Raw genomic sequence first — 24,766 nt, 5'->3', positions numbered from 1 at the left:
TTACTGGCTTTTGTGAATAAGGATGCTAAAATTCCTCTCAATATCCCATTTTGAAAATAACTTCCGCTTTTCCATCCTTTGTTGTGAAGTGCATAATTTCACACTTCCACCTCCATCTTTATATTCCACCTTCTTGCCCAGTCACTTAGCAAGTTCATATCCTTTTGCAACCTTCCTCTGCTGTCCATAGAGCTTACTTTCCCAGCTACTACTGCAACACCAACAAACTAAGACACATTGCTGCCTCTGCCCTCATCTAAGTCATTGGCGTAGGTTGTAAATATCCAATGCTCAAGCGCCAATTCTTGTGGAATTCCACTATTTATACCCTGCCATCCTCTTTCCCTGAGCCCTTCTTGGCATCTTATCTAATGCCTTCAGAAAATCTGAATATATCACAACCACTTATTCCAGTACATCTCTCCTGATGGTTGAATCCTCAAAAACACTATTTGATTTGTCAAACACAGTTTCCCTTTCTTAAGAATGTGCTGACTCTGCCAAATTGTATTGTGATTTTCCAACTGCCCTGTTATCATGGTCTTAGTAACAGATCCTAGCATTTTTCCTATTATTATTGATGTCAGCTACCTGGGTTTTAGTTTCCTGTTTTCGCTGTCCCCCCTTTCTTGAGCAGCGGGGTTACCCCTTTCCAGAATTCGAGATTCTACAATGGTTCCTGGGGATTGGAAATTAGGAGTTCTTTTAAAGTCCTAAGAATATACTACTATGTCTAGAGAATTTGCTAATTTTTGTTCCAATTTATTTTTCTAGTGTTTTTTCTTTACTGATATTCTTCTTTTCAATACCTCACAGTCACAAGATGTGTCCTTCCCCGGACTTTTTAAGTTTGTTCTTAGTAATTTCTGCGACAGATGGAAAGCATTTGTTTAGTATCTCTGCCATTTTTGTATTGCCCATTACAATTTCTCCTGCCTCTAAGAAACCCACATTTAATTTCTTCTATTTTACATTAGAAAAGTTTGACAATTCTTTTTATTTTTTTTTGCCCCTCTCTACCAATTTCTTAGTCATCCTTTGGGGAATCCCTTCCAATCCTCAAACTGACTATTCTTATCAGCATATTGTAAAGCTAGACTTAAATCTAAACTTCTCTGGTTAACCACTGTGGTATAACTTTTCCATTGGAGCTTTTAAAATGATTAGATACTTCCTTGAAGGGAAGAGTTCCAATAATTTCCTTAAATCTTTGTCATTGCTTATTGACCAAAATAGCTTTTGATCCAATTTTGCAAATGTGGCTTCAGCCAGATCAGTTCTGCTGATTTCCAAAGCCAAACTCCCTTTTCTTAATACTGCTTTATCTCACCCTTTATCAGAGTTTAACCATGCACCTACTTTGCCATTTTGTCTAATTTTTCTAAAAGTCACAAACCTTGAAATAATTCATAGGTCAATACCTTGATCAACCTACAATCTTGCCTGAGTGATGTCTACTGAATCAAAACCCATGTGTCTCTATGCATGCCACCAATTCATCTATCATATTAAAAATGCTTTATGCATTCAGACACAGTACCTTCAATTTTAACTTCTTGTTATTTTGGCCTGGTGTAGCCTTGGGCACTGTTGCCCCATTACCATTGAGAAACTCCTGACAAACTGCTTGATTTTACCCAAATCACTCCTCTGCTCCACAAACTTCACTTTTCCCTAAGTCCAGTGCAGTACATCACAACAGAACATACTCTGCGTCCCCAGGACTGCTGCAGATACTCCATGAAATGAAATCCCCACATCCCACTGCACTACTTCAGCCACACATTTAAATCTCTAATCTGTTTGTTCTTATGCAAATGTGTGCATGATTTGGGTAATAATCCAGAAAAAAATATTTTTTGTAAAAAAAACTTTAACAACTTAAAATGAAGTGTCAACCCAGCGAGGCTACAAAACAGGACAACTTATGTGCCAAGCAGCATAAGCAGCAAGTCACAGACAGAGCTAAGCAATCCCATAATGGCTCAAATCTAAGCTCTGCAGTTTTGCCACATCAAGCCGTGCATAGTGGTGGACAATTAAACAACTCACTGGAAGATGAGGCTCCACATATATCTTTATCCTCAATGATGGAGGAGCCCAGCACATTGGTGCAAAAGATAAGGTTGAAGTATTCACAACAATCTTCAGCCAGAAGTGCTGAATGGATGATCCATTTCGGCCTCCTCTAGAGGTCCTCAGCATCACAGATGTTAGTCTTCAGCTAATTCTATTCACACTAAGTGATATCAAGAAACGGCTGAAGGCAGTGGATGGATATTGCAAAAGCATGGGCCCTGACAATATTCTTGCAATAACACTGAAGACTTGTGCAGCGGAATCTTGTTGCCTCACTAGCTAACCTGTTCCAGTATAATGTTCCAACACTGACATCTATCCGGCAATGTGGAAAATTGTCCAGGTATGTCCTGCACACAGCAGACAGGATATAGGCAACCAAACTAAGTTCTGTCCCATCAGTTTACTCTCGATTATCAGTAAAGTGTTGGAAGAAATCATCAACAGTGTTATCAAGTGGCACTGACTTGGCAATAGCATGCTCATTGACGCTGAGTTTGGGTTCTGCCAGAGTCACTGAGCTCATGACCTCATTACAGCCTTAGTTCAAACACAAAAACGCAAGCTGCATTTGAGGTGAGAATGACTGCCCTTCACACTGAGGCTGTATTTGAACGAGTATGGCATCAAGAAGCTCTAGCAAAACAAGTCGATGGGAATCGGGATGGGGAACTTTCCCCTGATTGAAGTCATACCTGGCACAAAGAAATATGACTGTAGTGATTGGAGCCTAATCATCTCATTCCAGGACATCACTGCAGGAGTTCCTTACTGCAGTGTCTAGGCCCATCTTCAGCTGCTTCATCAATGACCTTTCTTCCATCAGAAGTGGAGATGTTTGCTGATGACGGCACAATGTCCAGTATCATTCATGATTCTTCATGATACTGAAGTAGTCCATGTTCAAATGCAGCAAAACCCGGACACAATCCAGCGTTGGGCTGACAAGTGGCACCTAACATTCACTCCACACAAGTGCCAAACAATGACAATCTCCAACAAGAAAGAATCTAATCCTCACCCCTTCTCATTCAATCGCATTGCCATCGCTGTATTCCCTATTATCAGCATCCTGGGAGTTATCATTGACCAGAAATCGAACTGGACTAGCCAGATAAATGTTGTGGCTATAAAAACAGTTCAGAGGCAAGGCATCCTGCGGCAAGTAAATCACCCATTGACACCCCAAAGCCTGTCCACCAACCACAAGCACAAATTTTTTTAAAGTTAAAATTAATTTATTAGTGTCACAAGTAGGCTTAAGAACATAAGAAATAGGAGCAGGAGTAGGCCATCTGGCCCTTCGAGCCTGCCCCGCCATTCAATAAGATCATGGCTGATCTGTCGTGGCTCAGTTCCACTTTCCCGCCCTCTCCCCATAACCCTTAATCCCCTCTCTTATCAAAAACCCATCAACCCGCTTCTTGAAAATATTTAGCGAGGCAGCCTCCACCACTTCAACGGGCAGAGAATTCCAGATATTCACCACCCTTTGAGTGAAGAAGTTCCTCCTCAACTCCGTTCTAAACCGCCCCCCCTTTATCTTGAGGCTGTGCCCCCTAGTCCTACTGTCTTTTTTGAGCGGGAAGAGTCTCTCCACCTCTATCCTATCCATCCCATTCATCATCTTATACGTCTCAATGAGATCTCCCCTCATTCTTCTAAACTCTAACGAGTACAAGCCTAGTTTATTCAGCCTCTCCTCATAGCTCAACCCCCTCAACTCCGGTATCAGCCTAGTAAACCTCCTCTGCACTCCCTCCAAGGCCAAAATATCCTTGCGCAGGTGCGGCGCCCAAAACTGCACACAGTACTCCAGCTGCGGCCTCACCAATGCCCTATACAGCTGCAGCAAGACCTCCCTACTTTTATATTCAATCCCCCTCGCTATGAAGGCCAGCATCCCATTCGCCTTCCTGACCACCTGCTGCACCTGCAGGCTGGGTTTTTGCGACTCATGCACAAGGACCCCGAGGTCCCTCTGCACCGTCGCCTGCTGCAGTTTTTCGCCTCGTAAGTAATAGTCCTTCCTAGGCTTACATTAACACTGCAATGAAGTTACTGTGAAGATCCCCTAGTTGCCACACTCCAGTGCCTGCTCGGGTACACAGAGAGAAAATTCAGCATGGTCAATGCATCAAACCAGCAAGTCTTTCGAACTGTGGGAGGAAACCCATGCAAACATGGGGAGAATGTGCAGACTCCGCACAGACAGTGATTCAAGCCAGGAATCAAACATGGGTCCCTGGCACTGTGAGGCAGCAGTGCTAACCACAATGCCTCCCTCAGGAGTGTGATGGAATACTCTCCACTTGCCTAAATGAGTGCAGCTCCAACAACACTCAAGAAGCTTGACACCATCCAGGACAAAGCACCAACTTGATTGCTATCCCTCCAAACATTCAATCCATCTACCACCGATGAACAGTGGCAGTCATGTATACATTCTGCAAGATACACTTCAGGAACTCAGCAAGGTTCCTTAGGTAGGAGCTTCCAAACCCACAACCACCTCAAAGGACAAGAACAACAGATTCTTGGGAACGCCACCATCTGGGGGGTTCTCAGGCACCATCACATACCATCCTGATTTGGAAATATATTGTTTTTCCATCACTGTTGCGAGGTCAAAATCCTGGTACTCCCTAACAGCAGCGTGGGTGTATCTACACCTCAGGGATTGCATCAGTATACGAAGGCAAGTCACTACCACCACTTCTCAAGGGCAACTAGGGATGGGCAATAAAAGCTGGCCTGGCCAGCAACGCCCACATCCCATAAATGAATGAAGAAAAATAATTCTGTGATTAATCTAATAATTCATTGTATACCATAGCCAAATGGAAATAAATTGTAAAAACATTAACCAATTGGGTAACTGTAATAGATTAGTTATCAGTGATTGAAATATTATCTTGGGATCTTTTTTCCTAGATGGGAGGTGAAACATTACCTGATGTTGGTTACTTTATCAATTTTAATAGCCAATGTCATTAATGGAATGTGCATTATTTATCATTCTGAATTTGGGCTTTATTTGTATATACATTTGCATTTAGCAACATAATTTATTTAACAACTTCTGTGGCAATATAAATATATACAGATTGGAGAAGAACACTTTCTATTTGGCGTACACATTACCAAGAAATAATCAGGCATTATGCATGCAGGTTTCTTGAATCAGTAATGTATTCACCAACTGGATAGCAGGGTGGTCTGCTTATTAAGTTAACGTATATTCAATAGGAAAAAAAAATGCAGAATTTGGCCCATCAACTTTGAAGCATACTGCAAACAACAAAGGACTGCCGATTACCATGATGCATTCCTAACCATTTATTACACTGCTGCCCATACACAAGTTAGCATTTGGAACCCGCTTGAAGAAGACATTTATAATGTCTTTCAAAATTATCAATGATAAGTTTACAGAAAATGTTTCCATTTTTAAAGCTTCTTTTGTGGGATGTGTGGATCACCAATAAGGCCAGCATTTGGTACCAATCTCTAAGTACTCTTGAGCTCACTGGCTTGCCCGGCAATTTCAAAAGGCGGTTAAGAGTCAAATACATTGGAGTCACACGAAAGCCAAACCAGATAAGAACATTTAACCAGCTGGGTTTTTACAACAATCATTGATCGTTGTCATGGTAATCATCATTGTCATGGTAACCATTACTGTGACTAGCTTTATATTCTACATTTATTAATTGAATTCAAATTCTGTTACTTCATTGTGGTAGGATCTGAACCCACGTCCCAGGGCATTAGTTTGTGCCGCTGGATTACTGGTCCAGTGGCATTATCACTATCTCATTCCTTTGAATGAATTTCCTCTCCTAAGATTAAGTTTAAATATTGAGATTATGACAAGATGTGATTAATAAATCAGCACCTTTAATATTGGAACAGTAGACAGGCAGTGAATTAAAACTCAAAACTTTAAGCCAGTAAATTGAGAAAAGATAAAAGGAAACAAGATTGAAGAGAAAAGGTTTAACAAAAGGAAAGATCATGTAAGAATTGAAAAGCACAATGAGGAATAACAAAACAATGTCGATCAAAGTCATGTAAACAATGTGTACCAATAATAAATGTATAGCAGACAAAGAATAATGCAAATAATTTATCAGAATAGGAATGAACTTAGAACACATGAATTACATATCTCAAAGCAAATAAATTAAATACAATGAAATTTTAAACAAAAAGAGGGAAGTCTGTCACAATGTTTAAGTTCTCTATTTCAGCATTGTACATAGTATTCATTCCAACAATTGGAAAAATCCTTTTTACCATCTACAACACTAAAATCATAAAGAATGTGAATTATAACATGGACTGTTGGCCAGATATCAATTTTAGATTAATGACTTCCTCTAACACAAATTAAAACTCAACAAGCCATTATATATTAATTCTTTCCATTTTCATGCAACCAATCTTTCAGCAGAACCTCATTCACTTAATCAAAGTTTGAGACTAATCTCTCAAAGTAACCTCACCAGCTTTTTGGCTTGTTAACAGTGGCAGACCAAGTGAAGTTTGAACTTAACTGAATAATTTAGCCTACTTTTGAAAGACAGCATGCCAACTTAAAGAAATTGCATATATTATAATTTTAGTAATGAAATGGACCATGTCATGAAGTATTTTAACAATGATATGAAAAATTTTAAACAAAATTTTTCCTACATATTTTCTGAAAATAACTCAAATCCAGAACTTGTTAGTAATGAATGGAAATTATGAATCCACCCTGCACATTTCTGTCATCCCCATGAATCTATCCTCGGCACCCCAGCTGTTCTCTCACTCTCCTTTAAACGCTTGTTCCCCATTGGTAACATGGTATCAGGTTCCAGCGAACATGCCCAGTTCCAATATCCCTGCAATCGATTATCCAACAATGCTTAATTTTCTCCATGGCGGAATTTGAAAAGTAAAAAATTTAGAATCAAAAGTCGAATGATTACTATGCAATCATTGTTGGTTGTCATAAAAACCCATCTGGTTCACTGCTGTCGTTTAGGGAAGTAAATCTAACATCCTTACCTGGTCTGACCTCCATGTGACTCCAGATCCGCACAGTGTGTCGACTTTTAAATGCCCTCTGAAATGGCCTAGCAAGCCACTCAGTTGTCTCAAAGCATTAGCAAGTCTGTAAGGAATGAAACTGGATAGACCACCAGGCACAGATCTTGGCTCCAAAAATGACAAGACCAAACTCAGCCCTGCTGACCTTGCAAAGTCCTTCTTACTAATATCTGGAGGCTTGTGCCAAAATCTGGAATGCTAACTCAGAATAGCCAAGCAACAACTCGACATAGTCACACTCACAAAAATATATCTTACAGATAATGTCTCCAAACACAACCATTGGCAAGACACCATACACAAGATGAGCGGCAGGAACTCACCAATGTTGGGTACCTTTCAAACCCATGACCATTACCATCTAGAAGGTCAAGGGCAGCAAATGCAAAGGAACACCACCACCTGGAAGTTTCCCTTCAAGTCATACATCAGCCTGAGATAGAAATATTTCTCCAGTCAAAATCCTGGAACTCCCTCCCTAACAGCACTACAGGTGCACCTATACCATATGGACTGCAGCGGTTCAAGAAGGCAACTCGCCATTACCTTCTCAACAGCAATTCAAGCTGGACACTAAATACTGGTCTACCCAGCAACACCCATGTTTCATGAATGAGTAAACAAGAATTTCTGCTGCTGACATTGGAAAAACAGACGGGTTCTTCTTTGGGCTTCAAACATATCGTCAATACCCAGTCAGATTCCATCCCTTTCCTTGGCCACTAGCTCAAGTTCAAAATAACTGTGACTTTGGCTTTTCATCTGGCATCGTAAGAAACATCTACTTCTACCCCTGTCTTTGTAACGTACCTATCTTCACCCTTGTACTGCTAAAACCCTCAATGTGTTTTTGTCACCTCCAAACTCAACCTGCTGACCTCCAACGCTCCGTAAAATTCAGCTCATATAAAACTCTGCTGTTTGTATCTAAACACACACCAAATCTCAACTTACCTCATTGCTTCTGTGATTATTGGCCTATATGAGCTCCTGTTCCTCCAAAACCTCCCATATAAAATTCTCATCCTCATATGAAAATCCAACAATGGACTTGGCCCTCCTGATTCCTGTATCCAGCTCCAACCCTAGCTCCCTTGGGGACTTCTAACTCTAACCTGCTATGCATCATTGTCTTACCAGTGGAATTATCTGCCTTCTGTGATATGAACAATTAGTTCTTAAATTTAGTCCATAAACCTCTCTGATTCACCAACTCTCTTGATCCTTTAAAATTGTCCTTAAAAACCAGCTCTTTGACTATTTTTATGCTCCCATTCTAATATCTCCTTATTTTGCTCAGTGTGAAATAGCACCTTGAGAGATTTTTATACATTAAAAATGCTATACAATGCTAGCTGACATTGTTGGTCTAAAATGCACCTGAACCAACCCACTTTAGAAATCTTATTAAGCTTGCACTGATACAAGCCATCATTTTGACATCTTAGAATGGTCCCCATTGCTGAATGATACCGGAGAGACAAAGGAACTCAGAGTTCAATTCCTCATGCATTAGAATTGAAGGAGATCTCATGAGTCCAGGAGGATCACAATTCCTAGTTCTCCAACCTTCTGTGCCCGCATCTCCTCCACCAATTCCTTTGCCTTGTACTTCCCAGTATTTCAGCCTGAGCATTATTGAGATTAAGGATTTGAATCTTAATCACCACTCCAACATTCTTTTAGACTGTAGAAGCTGGTAGTGAAGGATGGCTGTGCTACAGCAGGAAGCTAAGCTGGTGTGGGCCAATATACGTGATAGGGATTTCCCACAAGTTCATGGAAAATGGGGTGATCTGCACCCCTGGGTTTCACTGCAATTCCTTCCATAACCTATTTTCTATTTCCATATCGATCTCATTATCACTCAATTTTCCTTTGCACCATCATCACTTCTGTCACCTATTCATTGCTACAACGTATAACAGAAGTCTCACTTTTCTCATCTCGCCCTACCCCCATCATCACCCTTCTCCACACACCCTTCAGCCCCAGCTCATCCCTGACAACACTTAAAGGCATTCATCTTGAACACCTTTCTGTGCTGATGAGAGGTCAAGTTGAAACATTAACTCCATTTCTCTCTCCACAGATGCTGCTTGACTTGCTGAGAGCTTTCAGCATTTTCTCTTATTATTTCATACCTTATTTAAATGTTAAAAGGCTATTCAACTGTGCAAACCTAAGCCTGACCTCATCTACGCCCAGCATCTAGTAATATGCATTTTAAGGAAGGGCGACAGGAAAGGATCCAAGGCAAACCATGTGGCCTATTTTCTTAAACTGGGCTAAGCAGCCAACATGAACTGTAGCTACCCAACTGCCTCTCCAATTAGAAAGAATAACTTGGAGCACAGCAATAATGAAACCAAATACCTTATACTTAGCGTTGCACTATGCAATACAATATTCACCAACTCAGTGAGAATAATGTCACATTCAGAACATTTCTGTAGATTAACTGACATTGAAAGGCATAATGAAATAGATAACATGATATTGCAACTGTCAAGATTCTTGGCTTTGAACTGTTTATAAAAGTGAACACAAAAACATTTTCTTTCGTACCTGGTAACTGGGTCTTATCCAATTGGTTCTGATCCAACTGGATTTCCTCAATACTTTCTTCTCCAGTACTCATTACTTCTGCATTGCTAGACTGTTCTTTCTGTGCTCCCCCACTGGGCTCTTCTTTGATACTGATAGCATCTGTAAATGTTTTAGCTGCAGCTGTTTCCTTAGTCACAGGTTTGCACAATGTGGTTTCATCTTCCAGGGCTTTAAGCTTTTTAGATCGAGTCCTTAACTGATAGAGACTGCAGAAGATATGACAATCAGGTTAAAAGTACCATGAATAAAATTATTTGCATCCTTATAAACTTTTTGCCCAAACAACTACTCCTGAATTATATCTATTCATTTCTAGTAGCATTGCCATATCAAAATGTTTTGAGAAGTTATTTTCTAGCATGTATTTTTAAACAAGGCTTTAAACGTTAATGGCAGGCAATGAATATTTTCAAACTACATATTTAATGTTCAGATAAAATGGCCCAATATTCAAAATGCTTACATATCTATGAAACAAGGTTTATTCAAGGAAAATATCAGAAATAACAAGATTAATTACCATTTTTGCAAACAAATTAACTGACTTTGAAAAATTTTAACACCATAACAAACTTGGCATTGCAAATCTCAGGTTTAACCGAGTTGGATATGTTACCTGTTCATAGACATTTCAGATTTCTTTGGAGTTGCTTTTCTTTGTTTCTGCCAAGTTTCCAGCTCAGGAGTCGATTCTGGAGTGGGTTTAGTGTGATCAATAGTTTGAATGTCTTTCCCTTGTTTCCAGAGTGTGTATCTGCTTGGCTGAAATTTTTCTACAAAGATATCCATGGATATCTTGACCATGTCATTTCGGCAGGTACACTAAGTAATTAAAAAGAAAAGAACTGGAATTAAAAAAAAAATTGATGAACTTGTAGAAGCATCTACAATTCACATGCAAAAAATACTGAGTGTTACTCTTTAATTCCTTCGTGGAATGCGCGTGTTTCTTACATAGCCAATATTTGCTGTCCATCATTAACTGCCCTAGAGGTGTTGGTGGAAGTGCCAGCTTCTTGAACCACTGAGGTTCATCTGGTATAGATACACCTACTGTTCTGGAAGGAAGTCCTCAGAAATTGATCCAGAAACAGTGAAGAAATGGTAATATAGTTCCAAGTCGGGGTAGTGTGTGGCTTGGAGGGACTTGCAAATGGTGGTAAAAAAAATTTGACAGATATCATGTTGATTGATACAAATAAGATCCTGACTAGATACAGGAAGGTTCAGAAAGCACGAGGAAAAGGAAATGAGGGGCAAAGACAGTAAGAGAAGAAACCAAAAGTTAACAAAGAAGAATCCAAATGTCTCCAATAAGAATATAAATAGAAAAACTGTGACAAAAAAAAGGAGTGAGGCTAATTAGAGGCAAAAAGAGGATTTGCGCATGAAGGCAGAGATCTAGGTTGAGGTACTAAATAAATACATTACACCTGCCTTTACCAAGGAAGAGGCTACTGCTGAAGTCATAGTGAAGGCCGAGATAGTTAAGCTGCTAAATGGACAAAAATTGCTTTGGTCTGGAACGGCTGGCTCTCGTTAAAGTTGCTGTGTCAAAAGGACTGGATGGGCTACATCGAGAAAGCTGAGGAAAGCTGGAGTAGAAATTGAGAGGCACCAGCCATCTAAGCCTCCTCAGATATGGGTGTGGTGCTAGAGGTCTGTAAAGTTGCAATTGTTAAACACTTTCTCAAAAAGAGATACAAGGATAACCCCAGCAATTAAAAACCAATCAATTTAACCTCCATGGTGTTAAAGGTTTTAGACAGGATCATCTGGCACAAAATTAACAGTCAATTGGACAAGTTTGGATTGATAAAGGAAAGCCAGCATGGGTTTGTTACAGTTTGAGTGAGATAGCAGAAATGTTTGATGAGGGTAATACAATTGACATGCTGCATCTGGACTTCCAAAAGGTGTTTGCTGAAATCCCACATAATAAATTCGCCAGCAAAATTGAAAACTATGGAATAAAAATATGATACCAGTATACAAGGTTAGCTGACAAGAAACAGAGAGTGGTGCTGAACAGTCATTCCTTGGACTAGAGGAAAATATGCAACAAAGTTCCCAGGGATCAGGACTAGGACCTTGCTTTCCTTGATTTGATTTATTATTGTCACATGCATTACAATGAAAAGTATTGTTTCTTGCGTGCTATACAAAGCATAGCATTCATACAGAAGGAAACGAGAGAGTGCAGAATGTAGTCTTACAGTCATAACTAGAGTGTAGAGGAAGATTAACTTAATGCAAGATAAGTCCATTCAAAAGTCTGATGGCAGCAGGGAAGAAGCTGTCCTTGAGTCGGTTGGTACGCGACCTCAGACTTTTATATCTTTTTCCCAAAGGAAGAAGGTGGAAGAGAGAACGTCCGGGTTGCATGGGGTCCTTAATTATGTTGGCTGCTTTGCCAAGGCAGCGGAAGTGTAGACAGAGTCAATGGATGGGAGGCTGGTTTGCGTGATGGATTGGGCTACATTCACGATCTTTTGTAGATCCTTGCTATCTTGGGCAGAGCAGGAAACATACCAAGCTGTGATACAACCAGAACGAATGCTTTCTATGATGCATCTGCAAGTCGGTGAGAGTCGTAGCTGAGATGCCAAATTTCCTTAGTCTTCTGAGAAAGTAGACGCATTGGTGGACTTAACTATAGTGTCGGCATGGGAGGGACCAGGACAGGTTGTTGGTGATCTGGACACCTAAAAACTTGAAGCTCTTGACCCTCTCGATATATGTAAATGGCCTGGACTTGAGTATTCGGGATACGATTTCAAAATGTGCAACTGACATAACATTTGGAAGTGTTGTGAATTGTGAGGGGAATAATAACAGATTTCAAGAGGACATAGGCTGGTGGAATGGGTGGACAGGTGGTAGATGAAATATAGTGCAGGAAATGTAAAGAAATACATTATGTATAAAGAATGAGATGCATTACAATATCAATTATATAATTTTGAAAGGGTGATGGGAATGAGAGACCCGGGAGCACAAATCACTCGAAGATTCTGGACTTTGCAAGTGGAGGTATAGAGTGCAAAAACAAAGCAACTGTGAAGTACCTTTATAAAACTTTACCTCAGCCTCGATTGAATTGCATTAATTCTGGACAACTCACTTTAGGTGGGACATGAAGGCTTTAGAGAAAGTGCAGAAAAGATTACAAGAATAGTTCTAGGTATAACAGATTACAGTTATGTGGATAGCTGGGAGAAGCTAGGGTTGTACTCCTTAGAGAAAAGGCAGGTGAGAGAAGGTTTCCTTGAAGTTGTTAAAATCATGAGGCTTCTAGACAGATTTTAAGGAGAAACTGCTCTCATTGTCAGAGGGGTCCAGAGTCAGAGGGCATTGATTTAAGGTTATTGGCAAAAGAACCAATAGCAAAATGAGGAATTTTTTCTTTTTTACGCAGTGGGTGGTTAGAATCTGAAAAACACTACCCGAGTGCGTGGGAGAAGCAAATTTAATGAGAGTTTTCAAAGTGGAATTGGTTACATTCTCAAAGAGAAAAAAGTCGCATGGTTACATTCAAAAGGCAAGAAAGTGGGATTAGCGGAGTTGCTCTGCTAGTTGCAGGGAGCCAACATTGATGCAATGGTTTGAATGACCTCTTCTAAATTATTCTGTGATTTAAGGCTCAAAATATTGTGGGAAAAAATGCAACTGAGCTTCAGCTGTGGGCAACACAAGTAAAAGAATATGCTCTTGAAAGTTAAATAACTAAATTTGCCTAAACTATGAGAAGCACAATTGAAAGAGTAGACAGGAACAGATCTAAATTATAAAACTTTAAAGTCTATCGATGATAAATAAGGAAATCTAATTATAATTGGCATCAAAGAGATGCTAAGTACACTTTTACAGAAGAACTGCAACCACAAACAATTGATAATACTTTTTTAATGCTATTTAATGTAAAAGAATCAGAGATTTTTATTAAATTGATTTTGGCCCTTATGTTTGTTACATTTTTCTTGCATTTTTACCATTAATCTTTTTGTTATCTTCATAATCTAGGATTAGTAACATTAAGCAATTGCATTATTACAATTTATGTCAGTTAAAAGATGCTTAAGACACTTGCCTAGAACAAAGTAATCTTCACCCTTAGCAGACACCACAGGAACTTGCTATACTGTTTTGTACTTTTAAACAAGAATCATTTAAAACTTTGTTCACGTCATTACCAAAGGATAACAAATAGTTGCTTAATGAGCTGCTTAAAGAGATTACTGCCCGCTATTGAACATATCATGGGCGGGATTTTCTGGCCTCACTTGTTCCAGAACCGTAAAATCTCGTCCAAGGTCAACAGACCTTTCCATGCTCCATCTCTCAGTTGCTCTGATTCCCTTTGCAGACGGGCAGGTAAAATACCAGCTGAAGTAGCAACAGCACAAGGTTATTATGTTATTAATAATTTTATATTTAACTCCATTACAAACTGTTAGATATGCTTTGCAGAATAAAGTGGGGTTATCAGAAATAGGGCACAGAGTAGAATTATGCCAGGGGTTCTATGTCAAGTTTTTTAAAGAGCTAACTGCAGCTACAAATAAACCTTACAACTGTTTGTGTACATTAATGCAGGGACTTTGCCTTGAGAGAACAAACAATAAACAAAACATTTTATGATTAAGTGAGGCAGGAGAGAAGGAGGTGTGCATGCATGTGGGGCAGAAGGTCAGTTCTGTAGTTACCCAGTAGGTTAGACTAGGATTTTTCTGTCCAGCATTTCCTGTACAACTGTCCAAGTGAGTAGCACAAACTATCCAATATCTTCAATTCTAACTCAGGTTCGGAGACTTCTGTGGCAGGTCACAGGGAGCAGGAGAATTACCCATCAGAAGTTCAACCTTCCTGAGCACTTCCCACGGACGTCAATGTGTCAGAACATCCGTGGAGTCCAGGCATGCATACTGGGTTGTGTGTCCAAACTCCAGACACCAGAAGATCTGGGCCATTATATCTGTACAAAATATTTAATCTTAAAGTTGCTGAATATGTTTTATAACTGAAGTACATTATTGTTTGCTAATACACCCAATCAGTTTCTGGCTATGAACGCAAAAGGTTGAGTTCACCATCCCACAGTAATTTATCTGTCCACCAAAATACTGATATTTTAGGTTTATTTCTCCAAGCTAGTAATCATGCCTACAAAAACAGAATGTGTCACTTTGCCAATTTATTTCTACTAATCTAATACATGATAAAGAAATTACTTTGGCTCAAGTTACACTGTACTCAAGTCAGCACGTGATAGCACCTGGAGATCTTACATTTAGTTTCAGTGATTTAGTTAACAACCTGATTTCTACCGTAACTGCAGCACTGATGTCCACTTAAAAATACTTCACTAAAATTTCACACTTTTAAGTTTGCTTAAAATATAACACATTTGCTAACATTGTGATGTCACAAGTCAGCATTAATCAATTATTAAGATCACCCAAAAATTAAACTATCTTTTCTTTTGATAGATGTTGATGGGCCAATTCTAATAAAGGGTCAACATCAGAGGTATTAATCTCTTTCAGATGCTTAAGTATCAATTGTATTTTTCCTATATATTCTATTTTTGTTGTGTAATATCTTTAAGTTTTGTGTTCCTTTCAGGTTGCACAACATTGTCTTTTGACGTCAAGCACTCATATAATCTCTGTGAGGACATGGAAATGTAGGAAAGCAAAGCTGTTACTTCAGGGAGCCAGGTAGACAAGACAGGCCATACAACCACGTTCCACCCTCTAAACGTCTATGTTTCTATAATACAGGACAGCACAACTTCAATTAGTGTTAAACCAAAAAAATTTGAGAATAAAATCTCCATCTACAAATTAATGTTATTTCTGTTCCAATGATTTCTGTCTTTGTTAAAGGGATAACAGCTAAATAAATAAAATTACTAAATGAATTGCAAAATCCTGCACTTATTCATTGGAACACTATGCTGCCTAACTAAAGCTGATGAGTTTTTTTCATGTTGTTGAGATGTGAAAACAGCTCACCGGGTGCTAATGCTCAAGCTTTATAATGCTTATAAAATAGCCATTTTTAGCTATATGTGATAAATCTGTGATTTTTCCCTAAAACAGACTTCCTGGCACCAAACCAAAATTTGGCTTTACTATTATGAACCCACCATGCTTTAGTATACCAGATTTAACTTGTTTACACAATATACCTCCATTAAGTCAGGTAACTTCCAGTGGAATGGCAATCAAGTTGAACTGCATCTTCACTTGAAAGTTCTTACCTGAAAAGCTAGCCGATCCTATCTCACCCACCCTTCCAACTCAGGCTGAGATCTGAGCAATGCAGCACATCTCTGGGGTCTAGTGTTGAGGCCTGCAGAGTTGAAGTAAATAAGCTATGCCCCCTTTCCACTAGCTGCAATAAGCCAAGTAAGTTTAAATGTCCAGCCAGCTTCAGAGGTCTTTGACAAGATAAGTATATAAAGTGGTAGTGGGGTAGTGCGTCATGGCGGGGTGGCTGGGAGTGGCGGGAGTGGCGGGAGTGGCGGGAGTGGCGGGTTTACCTCTACTTTGACAGATTGCGTAATGGGGATGTGAGGAGACAATTCTAGCCACAGCTATTGCAAAAGCATTCATGGAACATTTCTCTCATGTTCAATTCTTTGTACTTTTCCATACTCACCTTCACTTGGCACTGGATTGCCCACTTAAACAGTTGATCTATATCATTTGATAGAACATAGATCTAACTTACCCTCACCCAATTTGCAAATTTGACCACTTTGCACTGAGCCACTGAATGCAGATTGTAACGCCAGTTAGAAACAGTTCACTAATCCATTACATCACACCATTCTTTGCTTTTGTGTTTCGCTTGCCTATTTTGACTTACGGTGAATCAACCTGAAAGACTGTCTACTGAAGTCTGTAATCACACAATTTAATACTTCGCACATTAAATATTAATTATAGAGCACTGTTTTGAAATGCACAACAATGTTATATTAATATGGAACATTCTGAATAAAAAGAGCTAATCTACAGCAATAAAAATAAAAAAAATCCAGAGATTTGAATGCCCATGTGCAACTGCTAATCTATAATAATGTTATACCAAATCCAAAATTAATTACACTCCTGGAAACATTTAATTATATTCAAACCACTAGAGCAGTTGGGTCACGTTCCTACAATAAAGTTAGAAAGACAATTCTTAAATACTAGCAACACATCTTTGGGTTTCTACAATCCTAGTACTAAACATTTATAATCAGTTATAACCACTTGTGCTCATTAGCAGATTCCTCATGATATCAAAGAAAAATCAAGTAGCATAGTGCCAAAAGCTTTATTCGACAATTGCTTTTCTGCTGTGTCTCGATTCAAGCCACAAAATCTAACTGGCCGAAACGTACATATCCAAGGCCAATTCAAATGTCACTTGATGAGGGAGCTTTACTGATTGGAACATAGTCATTCATTTCAAGCTGCAATTCAGAAATCAAGGAAGTGAAAGAGATGGAGATGAAACTGAAAGATGGGTGAAAATCGGGAGCAAAGTTGAAGAGGTTTTGCGAGGGGCAAGGGCAGGAAATGGCACAGATACAGTGACCTGTGCACCGGAAATCAAGTTGAGGGAAGGGCTCCTTTAATAGGAGTGGAACAAGAAATGTTTCATGTATGCTATAAGAAGGCAAGCATAGCTAGGACCCAAGTGCATACCCATAGCAACAGCTTTTATTTGGAGGAGGTAGGGTGAATTAAAGGAGCAATTGTTCAGTGAGAAAAGAAATTCAACCACGTGGAGAAGGGAGCATGAAGATGGTCAATGGGAACTGGTTGGGTTTCCATTCAAGGAAGAGGAGGATGCAGAGTGGAGAAAAGGAGAGCCTTCAAACTGTTCTGGTGCTCAATGCTCTGTCCTTAGCAAAGGACTCAGCATTATTCCCTTACAATCCCAGCTTAACAAACTGAGCTCAGCATGAAGTTAAACTTTTCTTCCATCACATTTATCTCTGTGTCCATTTCTTTGGCCAGATGTCCGTCTCTGCTCAATGGATCCATTCATCTGCCTCCAGTGTTCTCCCTTCACCTTTTTTTAATCAATTGGAATATGAGCATCATTGGCTGGCCAACATCTACTGCACATCCCAAGTTGCCCTTGAGAAGGTGGTGGTGGTGAGCTGCCTTGAAATGCGGTAGTGATGTGGGTTGACCCACAATGTTATTTGGGAGGGAATTCCAGGATTTTGGCTCAGCGACTGTGAAGGAACAGCGATACATTTCCAAGTCAGTGGTGAGTGGCTTGGTTAACTTGCAGGTGGGGGTGTTCCCATCTATCTGCAGTCCTTGTTCTTCTGGATGGAAGTAGTCATGGGTTTGGAAGGTGCTGTCTAACTAGCTTTGGTGAATTTGTGCAGTACATCTGGTAGATAGTACACACTGTTACTACTGAGCGTCAGTGGTGGAGGGAATCTATGGTTGTGGATGTGTGCCAATCAAGTGTGCTGCTTCGTCCTGGATGGTGTCATGCTTCGAGTGTTGTTGGAGCTGCACCCGTCCATGGAAGTGGGGAGCATTTCATAATACTCCTGACATGTGCCCTGTAGATGGAGGGCAGACTCTGTGGAGATAGGAGATGAGTTACTCGCCACAGTATCCCTAGTCTTTGACCTGTTCCTGGAGCCACTATGTTTATCTGGCAAGTCCAGTTGAACTGATAGTCAATGATAACCCCAAGGATGTTGACAGTGGGGGGATGGAAACACCATTGAATGTCAAGGGGCAGTGATTACAGTGTCTCTTATTGGTGATGGTCATTGCCTCGCATTTGTGTGGACCCCGCCTTCTATCCTGTCACCTTCAAATTTTGCCTATATAAATCCCTAGGTGTCTCTATTCTGGCTACCCCTTTAATATTGTACCATTTGCTTCATATTCCCTTTCACATTATTCCTACCAAAATTAATCACTATGTTAAAAGTCTATTTTTCACTGGATAGAGTACAAAGTAAATGCTTGTGAATCATTACATTCTCATAACCATTCAGAAGTCACATCTTCAAGCATATTCAATGTCCACTCAATGTGAGTATCGCACTAATCATGCTTAACAATGTGATGACTGCCTTATTCAATCAGATACTACCCTTATCATTTGGAACATCAAAGCTTGTTGATGGCAATGCATGTAAACACTTCAGAGAGCTTTTAATGATGACTTAGATAGTCAGCATGTTTATACATAGGCACCAAATAGTAGAATGACACAATGCTGAATATAGATCCAGCTCATAGCTATTCCCAATTTGGACCCCAAGAGCAAGGGCGAATCTCACCAAAAAATGGCAAAATGTCAGGATCTGACTGAAACCTAGTGTTCCTCTGCTGAGGAAAACACAGGTTTTTTTTCACCAGATCTAATGGCACTTTGTCAAAAAAAGACAGTGGAGTGTGTTTCACACCATCACATTAAGGCACGAGGCCTAAATTTACCAGTGAATGCACTGATTGGCACCCCGATCAAACCTAGAAATCACTCCTCTTCCCAACCCCCTCCCCAAAATCAAAGCGGGCCGGCGTTTTCCTCTCTCCGCCCCACTGCACACATATGCTGTTCTCCCCCCATCACCACCCAATGAGGTTCCCACTAGGTCCCCCCGCCATACTGCCCCCTGGCACAGGTTGGCAATGCCAGGGCACTCTCCCCCAGGGACTATACTCACTTTTGCACCCCAGAGGAGGGCAGGAGGTCCTCTGTGACATTTCACATCGAGTGAACCTATTGTAAGCTTCGCTAACACAATATCAAGTCAGCAAGCTTTGAAAATATGGTGGGGGGGGGGGGGCGGGACTTATGTGGCAAGGGTGCCTTTAATTACGTTCAAATGTTTTTAAGTGTACTGTAATCAGGTTCACACTCATCACTTGCTAGGGGTGGTAAAAATCAGGGATCATAATCTCACTGGTGAGATTTACAATGTAATATGTCTCACAATACCAGATTAAAGTCCAACAGATTTATTTGATACCGGACACCATTAACTAGCACAGCGCTGCTCCTTCATCAGGTGAGTGGGAGTTCTGTTCACAAGAAGGGCACATAAAGACACAAACTCAGTTTACAGAATAATGATTGGAGTACAAGTCTTTACAGGTAACCAAGTCTTGAAGGTACAGTCAATGTGAGTGGAGAGAACATTAAGCACAAGTTAGAGAGATGTGTATTGTCTCCAGACAGGACAGTTAGTGAGATTTTGCAAGTCCAGGCATGTCGAGGGGGTTACAGATAGTGTGACATGGACCCAAGATCCCGGTTGAGGCCATCCTCACGTGTACAAAACTTGGCTATCAATCTCTGCTCAGCGACTCTGCACTGTCATGTGTCACGAAGGCCACCTTGGAGAACGCTTATCTAAAGATCAGAGGCCAAATGTCTGTGACCACTGAAGTGTTCGCCAACAGGAAGAGAACAGTCCTGCCTGGTGATTGTCAAGTGGTGTTCATTCAACCGTTGTCATAGCATCTGCATGGTCTCCCCAATGTACCATGCCTCAGGACATTCTTTCCTGCAGCGTATCAGGTAGACAACGTTGGCCGAGTTGCAAGAGTATGTACTGTGCACCTAGTAGATGGAGCACTCCTCGTCATAATGGATGTCTCAGCACTCTACACCAGTATCCCTCACGAAGATGGCATTGCTGCAACGGCCTCAGTACTCAACGCCGATAACTGCCAGTTTCCAGATGCAATTTTACAACTCATTCGCTTCATCTTGGGCCACAATATCTTCACCTTCAACAACCAATTCTTCATCCAGACACAGAGCAGCCATGGGGACCAAATTCGCACTCAATGTGCCAACATTTTTATGCACAGGTTCGAACAAGACTTCTTCACTGCACAGGACCTTCATTCAATGCTATACACTGGATACATCGATGACATTTTCTTCCTTCTGACTCATGGCAAACAATCACTGAAAGAACTATATGACAACGTCAACAAGTTCCATGGACTACTCTCCGGAATCAGTTGCATTCTTGGACACACACATCTCCATTAAGGACAGTCACCTCAGCACCTCACCGTACCTCAAGCCCACTGATAACTTCACAATGTTCCACTTCTCCAGCTTCCACCCTAAACACATTAAAGAAGCCATCCCCTACGGACAAGCCCTTCGTATACACATAATCTGCTCAGAAGAGGAGGATAGCAACAGACACCTCCAGACACTGAAAGATGCCCTCATAAAATATGGCGATTAACAGTTCCGACATGCCACAGTGAAAAACCGCACCGACCTCCTCAGAAGACAAACACAGGGCATGGTGGATGGAGTACCCTTCGTTGTCCAGTACTTCCCCAGAGCGGAGAAGCTACAACATTTCCTCCAGAGTCTTCAACATGTCATTGACGAAGACAAACATCTCGCCAAGGCCATCCCCACACTCCCACTTCTTGCCTTCAAACAACCGTACAACCTCAAACAGACCATTGTCCGCAGCAAACTACCCAGCCTTCAGAAGAACAGTGATCACGACACCACAAACCCTGCCACAGCAACCTCTGCAAGACATGTTGTATCATCGATATGGATGCAATCATCTCACATGAGAACATCTCCCACCAGGTACATGGTGCATACTCTTGCAATTCGGCCAATGTTGCCTATCTGATACGCTGCAGGAAAGGACGTCCCAAGGCATGGTACACTGGGGAGACCATGCAGACGCTGTGACAACGGATAAATGAACACCGCTTGACAATCGCCAGGCAAGACTGTCCTCTTCCTGTTGGGGAACACTTCAGTGGTCACAGGCATTCGGCCTCTGATCTTCAGGTAAGCGTTCTCCAAGGCAGCCTTCACGACACACAACAGCGCAAACTCATAATAACATAAGAAATAGGGGCAGGACTAGGCCATCTAGCCCTTCAAGCCTGCCCTGCCATTCAATAAGATCATGGCTGATCTGAAGTGGATCAGTTCCACTTTCCCACTTTCTCCCCATAACCCTTAATTCCCTTGTCTATCAGAAATCTATCTACCCGTGACTTAAATATATTCAATGAGGTAGCCTCCACCACTTCAATGGGCAGAGAATTCTAGGGATTCACCACCCTTTGAGTGAAGAAGTTCCTCCTCAACTCCGTTTTAAACTACAGCCCCCCCTCCTTATTTTGAGGCTGTGCCCTCTAGTTCTGGTTTCCTTTCTAAGTGGGAAGAATCTCTCTACCTCTACTCTACCTAGCCCCTTCATTATCTTGTAAGTCTCTATAAGATCCCCCCTCAGCCTTCTAAACTGTTTTGAGTACAAACCCAGTCTATTCAATCTCTCTTCATAAGCTAACCCCCTCGTCTTCAGTATCAGCCTGGTGAACCTTCACTGTACTCCCTCCAAGGCCAATATATCCTTTCACAAATAAGGGGACCAAAACTGCACACAGTACTCCAGTTGCAGCCTCACCAGTGCCCTATACAGTTGCAGCAAGACCTCTCTGCTTTTACATTTTATCCCCCTCACTATGAAGGCCAACACTCCATTCGCCTTCTTGATCACCTGCTGCACCTGCAGACTGTTGTTGTGATTCGTGCACAAGGACCCCCCAGGTCCTCTGCACTGTAGCATGCTGCAGCTTTTCATCCTTTAAATAATAATCCCTCCTACTATTATTTCTACGAAAGTGGATAACCTCGCATTTGCTAACATTATACTCCATCTGCCAGGTCCTCGCCCACTCATTCAGACTCGCTGAGCAGAGAGTGATAGCCAAGTTCTGCACACATGAGGATGGCTTCAACCGGGATCTTGGGTTCATGTCACACTATCTGTAACCCCCATGACTTGTCTGGACTCACTAACTGTCCTGACTGGAGTCAATACACATCTCTTTAACCTGTACTTAATGCTCTCTCCACTCACACTGTCTGTACCTTTAAGACTTGATTAGCTGTATAGACTCACACTCCAATCACTATTCTGTAAACTGAGTGTGTGTCTTTATATGCCCTGTTTGTGAACAGGACTCCCACTCGCCTGACAAAGGAGCAGCGCTCCGAAAGTTAGTGGCGTTTGCTACCAAATAAACCCATTGGACTTTAACCCGGTGTTGTGAGACTTCTTACTGTGTTTACCCCAGTCCAACGCCGGTATCTCCACATCGAGATTTACAATGTCCAAGTTTCACTGGATCTTAAGTTCCACCACCGATCCCACGAACGAAGAGTGTGGGCACAAGATCACACCCCCATCCCCCATGCTCGTGAGAGCATGTGAACTAGTGCTGGAGTATATGGCACAAAAACAAAAAGCCAGCCAAATTCTTTTTGTAGATATATGTCTTGCTCTCTCGGATTGTTGAAGCAAGCCAAATCAGCAAAGTCCACAACTCAAGCGGAAACAGGGAAGCGCCTTCACCAAACTGCAGAACACCAGAATCTTGAAACTGACAATTCACCTGATGTCAACATGACTGGAATCTCGAAACGTGAAGCACAATCATCTACTTTTCACAAGTCAAGAGCTGTTTTGTATCACGTTTTTGTTTACTTAATTACTTGAACTCAATTCTCACTTGTAATCAATATGAATGTATATGCATGTGGTTTACCATTTTCTTTCCTTTAGTAGTTAATAAACTCACTCTATTTTTAATTCAAGATTGGCTCCTTTTAGAATATTGGGTCTGGGGAAAGGTATCTGCAAAAGGAGGGATTATTTTTAAATTAATCTTGTGAACAGCAGAAGGGGTTGAATAAGAAAGGGAGCTAGATCATCCTTCCTCACCCAGCGCAAATAATTTGGGGTATTGAGCCAGACAGCAACAAATTGAGGGATCTCGCCTGGGTTAACAAACTTGTAACACAACTTATAAAATCATTCCTTCCTCTAGTCCACAGCAGTTATCATAACATTGTGAAAATGCGCCAGGAAATTGCTGCTTTCAGATTCAGCATTCAAGAGATCTAAGGGGTAGCAGTCCCTAATAACAAATATAATAGGGACTGCAATGCATAGAAGCATTTGGCATAACTTTCTTGTGGATATGTATGGCAATAGGTATTTTATACAGATGGTATGTGCCTCTGTTGGACAGCAATATTTAATTAGTAGTAAGGTATTAAAGTCATCTATTCAGACAATAATAAACATCTTCTAAGTTAAGCAGCGAATCTCAAACCTATTGCTGAAGCATGCAGATAGTGAACTGTAATACAAATAAATTTGTGGAAGTGTTTTTTTAAAATGGGCATACATTTGTACGAATACTGTTGCAATATAAATTTTTTACATGCAAAAGCTATTCAAAATTCTTCCAATCTGTCACAGTTCCTTTACAAGTTAGTATTTCCACATATGAAACTGGAAATTGTAGCCAGCCAACTTCATTAAAAAGTAATGTATTTTTCTTTAGAATTCTGCTCCATAATCAGTATATACATTACCAGTTATAAGCCCTCAGAACTATAATCTTTCCAAACAGGACACACTTGCCTGTGCCAGATTTCGTTTTGTCTTAAACAGTGAAACTGGAGTAAACCATCTGGTTGCATCACTGATTCGTTACAACACTTTTATTTTGAAAGTAAAAAGGGGCATATATGTATTACAATCATGAATATCTGACAAAAGATTCATTCCGTTCTATTTTCATTTCCTAAGCATTGATCACAGTTGCTCAGGCAGCAAGTATTCAACGCCCATTGCCAATTCCGTGATTAAATGCAGCTCTAGAATTTGGCCCTCAAGGTTCTTTAGGTCCCTGAGGCAATTGCTGGCTTCTCTATTTATACATGAATTCCCATATGATGCAAGTTGCTGATGAAAAATACAGCTGTTTTACGATAGTTCATAGCTCACGTAATGACGAAGAGAAAATGGCATTTGGGAGCCTTATAATTTTACAGCTTTGACTTCCTTTTTCTAGTCATGGTTCCTGTGCAACTTTCCCCTTTGGGGGTTGGTTCCTCCAATTAAAATCCATAAAGA

At 40.7% G+C, this 24,766-nt stretch overlaps 1 protein-coding gene across 3 annotated transcripts in view; it reads right to left on the bottom strand.

The window, feature by feature from the left end:
• The window catches only part of LOC145342911 (lysine-specific demethylase 4C-like), a 354,712-nt gene that overhangs the window by 168,517 nt on the left and 161,429 nt on the right, over nucleotides 1–24,766 (bottom strand). For all 3 annotated transcript variants that reach the window (XR_013886659.1, XM_080188495.1, XM_080188496.1), the window contains exons 9-10: nucleotides 10,406–10,611; nucleotides 9,748–9,995 (exon numbers count right to left, since the gene is read on the bottom strand). Coding sequence is in view for 2 of the 3 variants with exons in the window: in XM_080188495.1 (XP_080044621.1) it covers nucleotides 9,748–9,995; nucleotides 10,406–10,611 (454 nt within the window). In the remaining variant the exon portion in view is untranslated. The remainder of the gene's footprint in view (nucleotides 1–9,747; nucleotides 9,996–10,405; nucleotides 10,612–24,766) is intronic.

Source organism: Carcharhinus amblyrhynchos, chromosome 5 (assembly GCF_965287045.1).
Source record: "Carcharhinus amblyrhynchos chromosome 5, sCarAmb.v2.hapA, whole genome shotgun sequence".
Lineage (NCBI taxonomy): Eukaryota > Metazoa > Chordata > Chondrichthyes > Carcharhiniformes > Carcharhinidae > Carcharhinus > Carcharhinus amblyrhynchos.
Note: the sequence above shows the minus strand (reverse complement) of the source record. Positions and strands in the feature narration are given on the sequence as shown.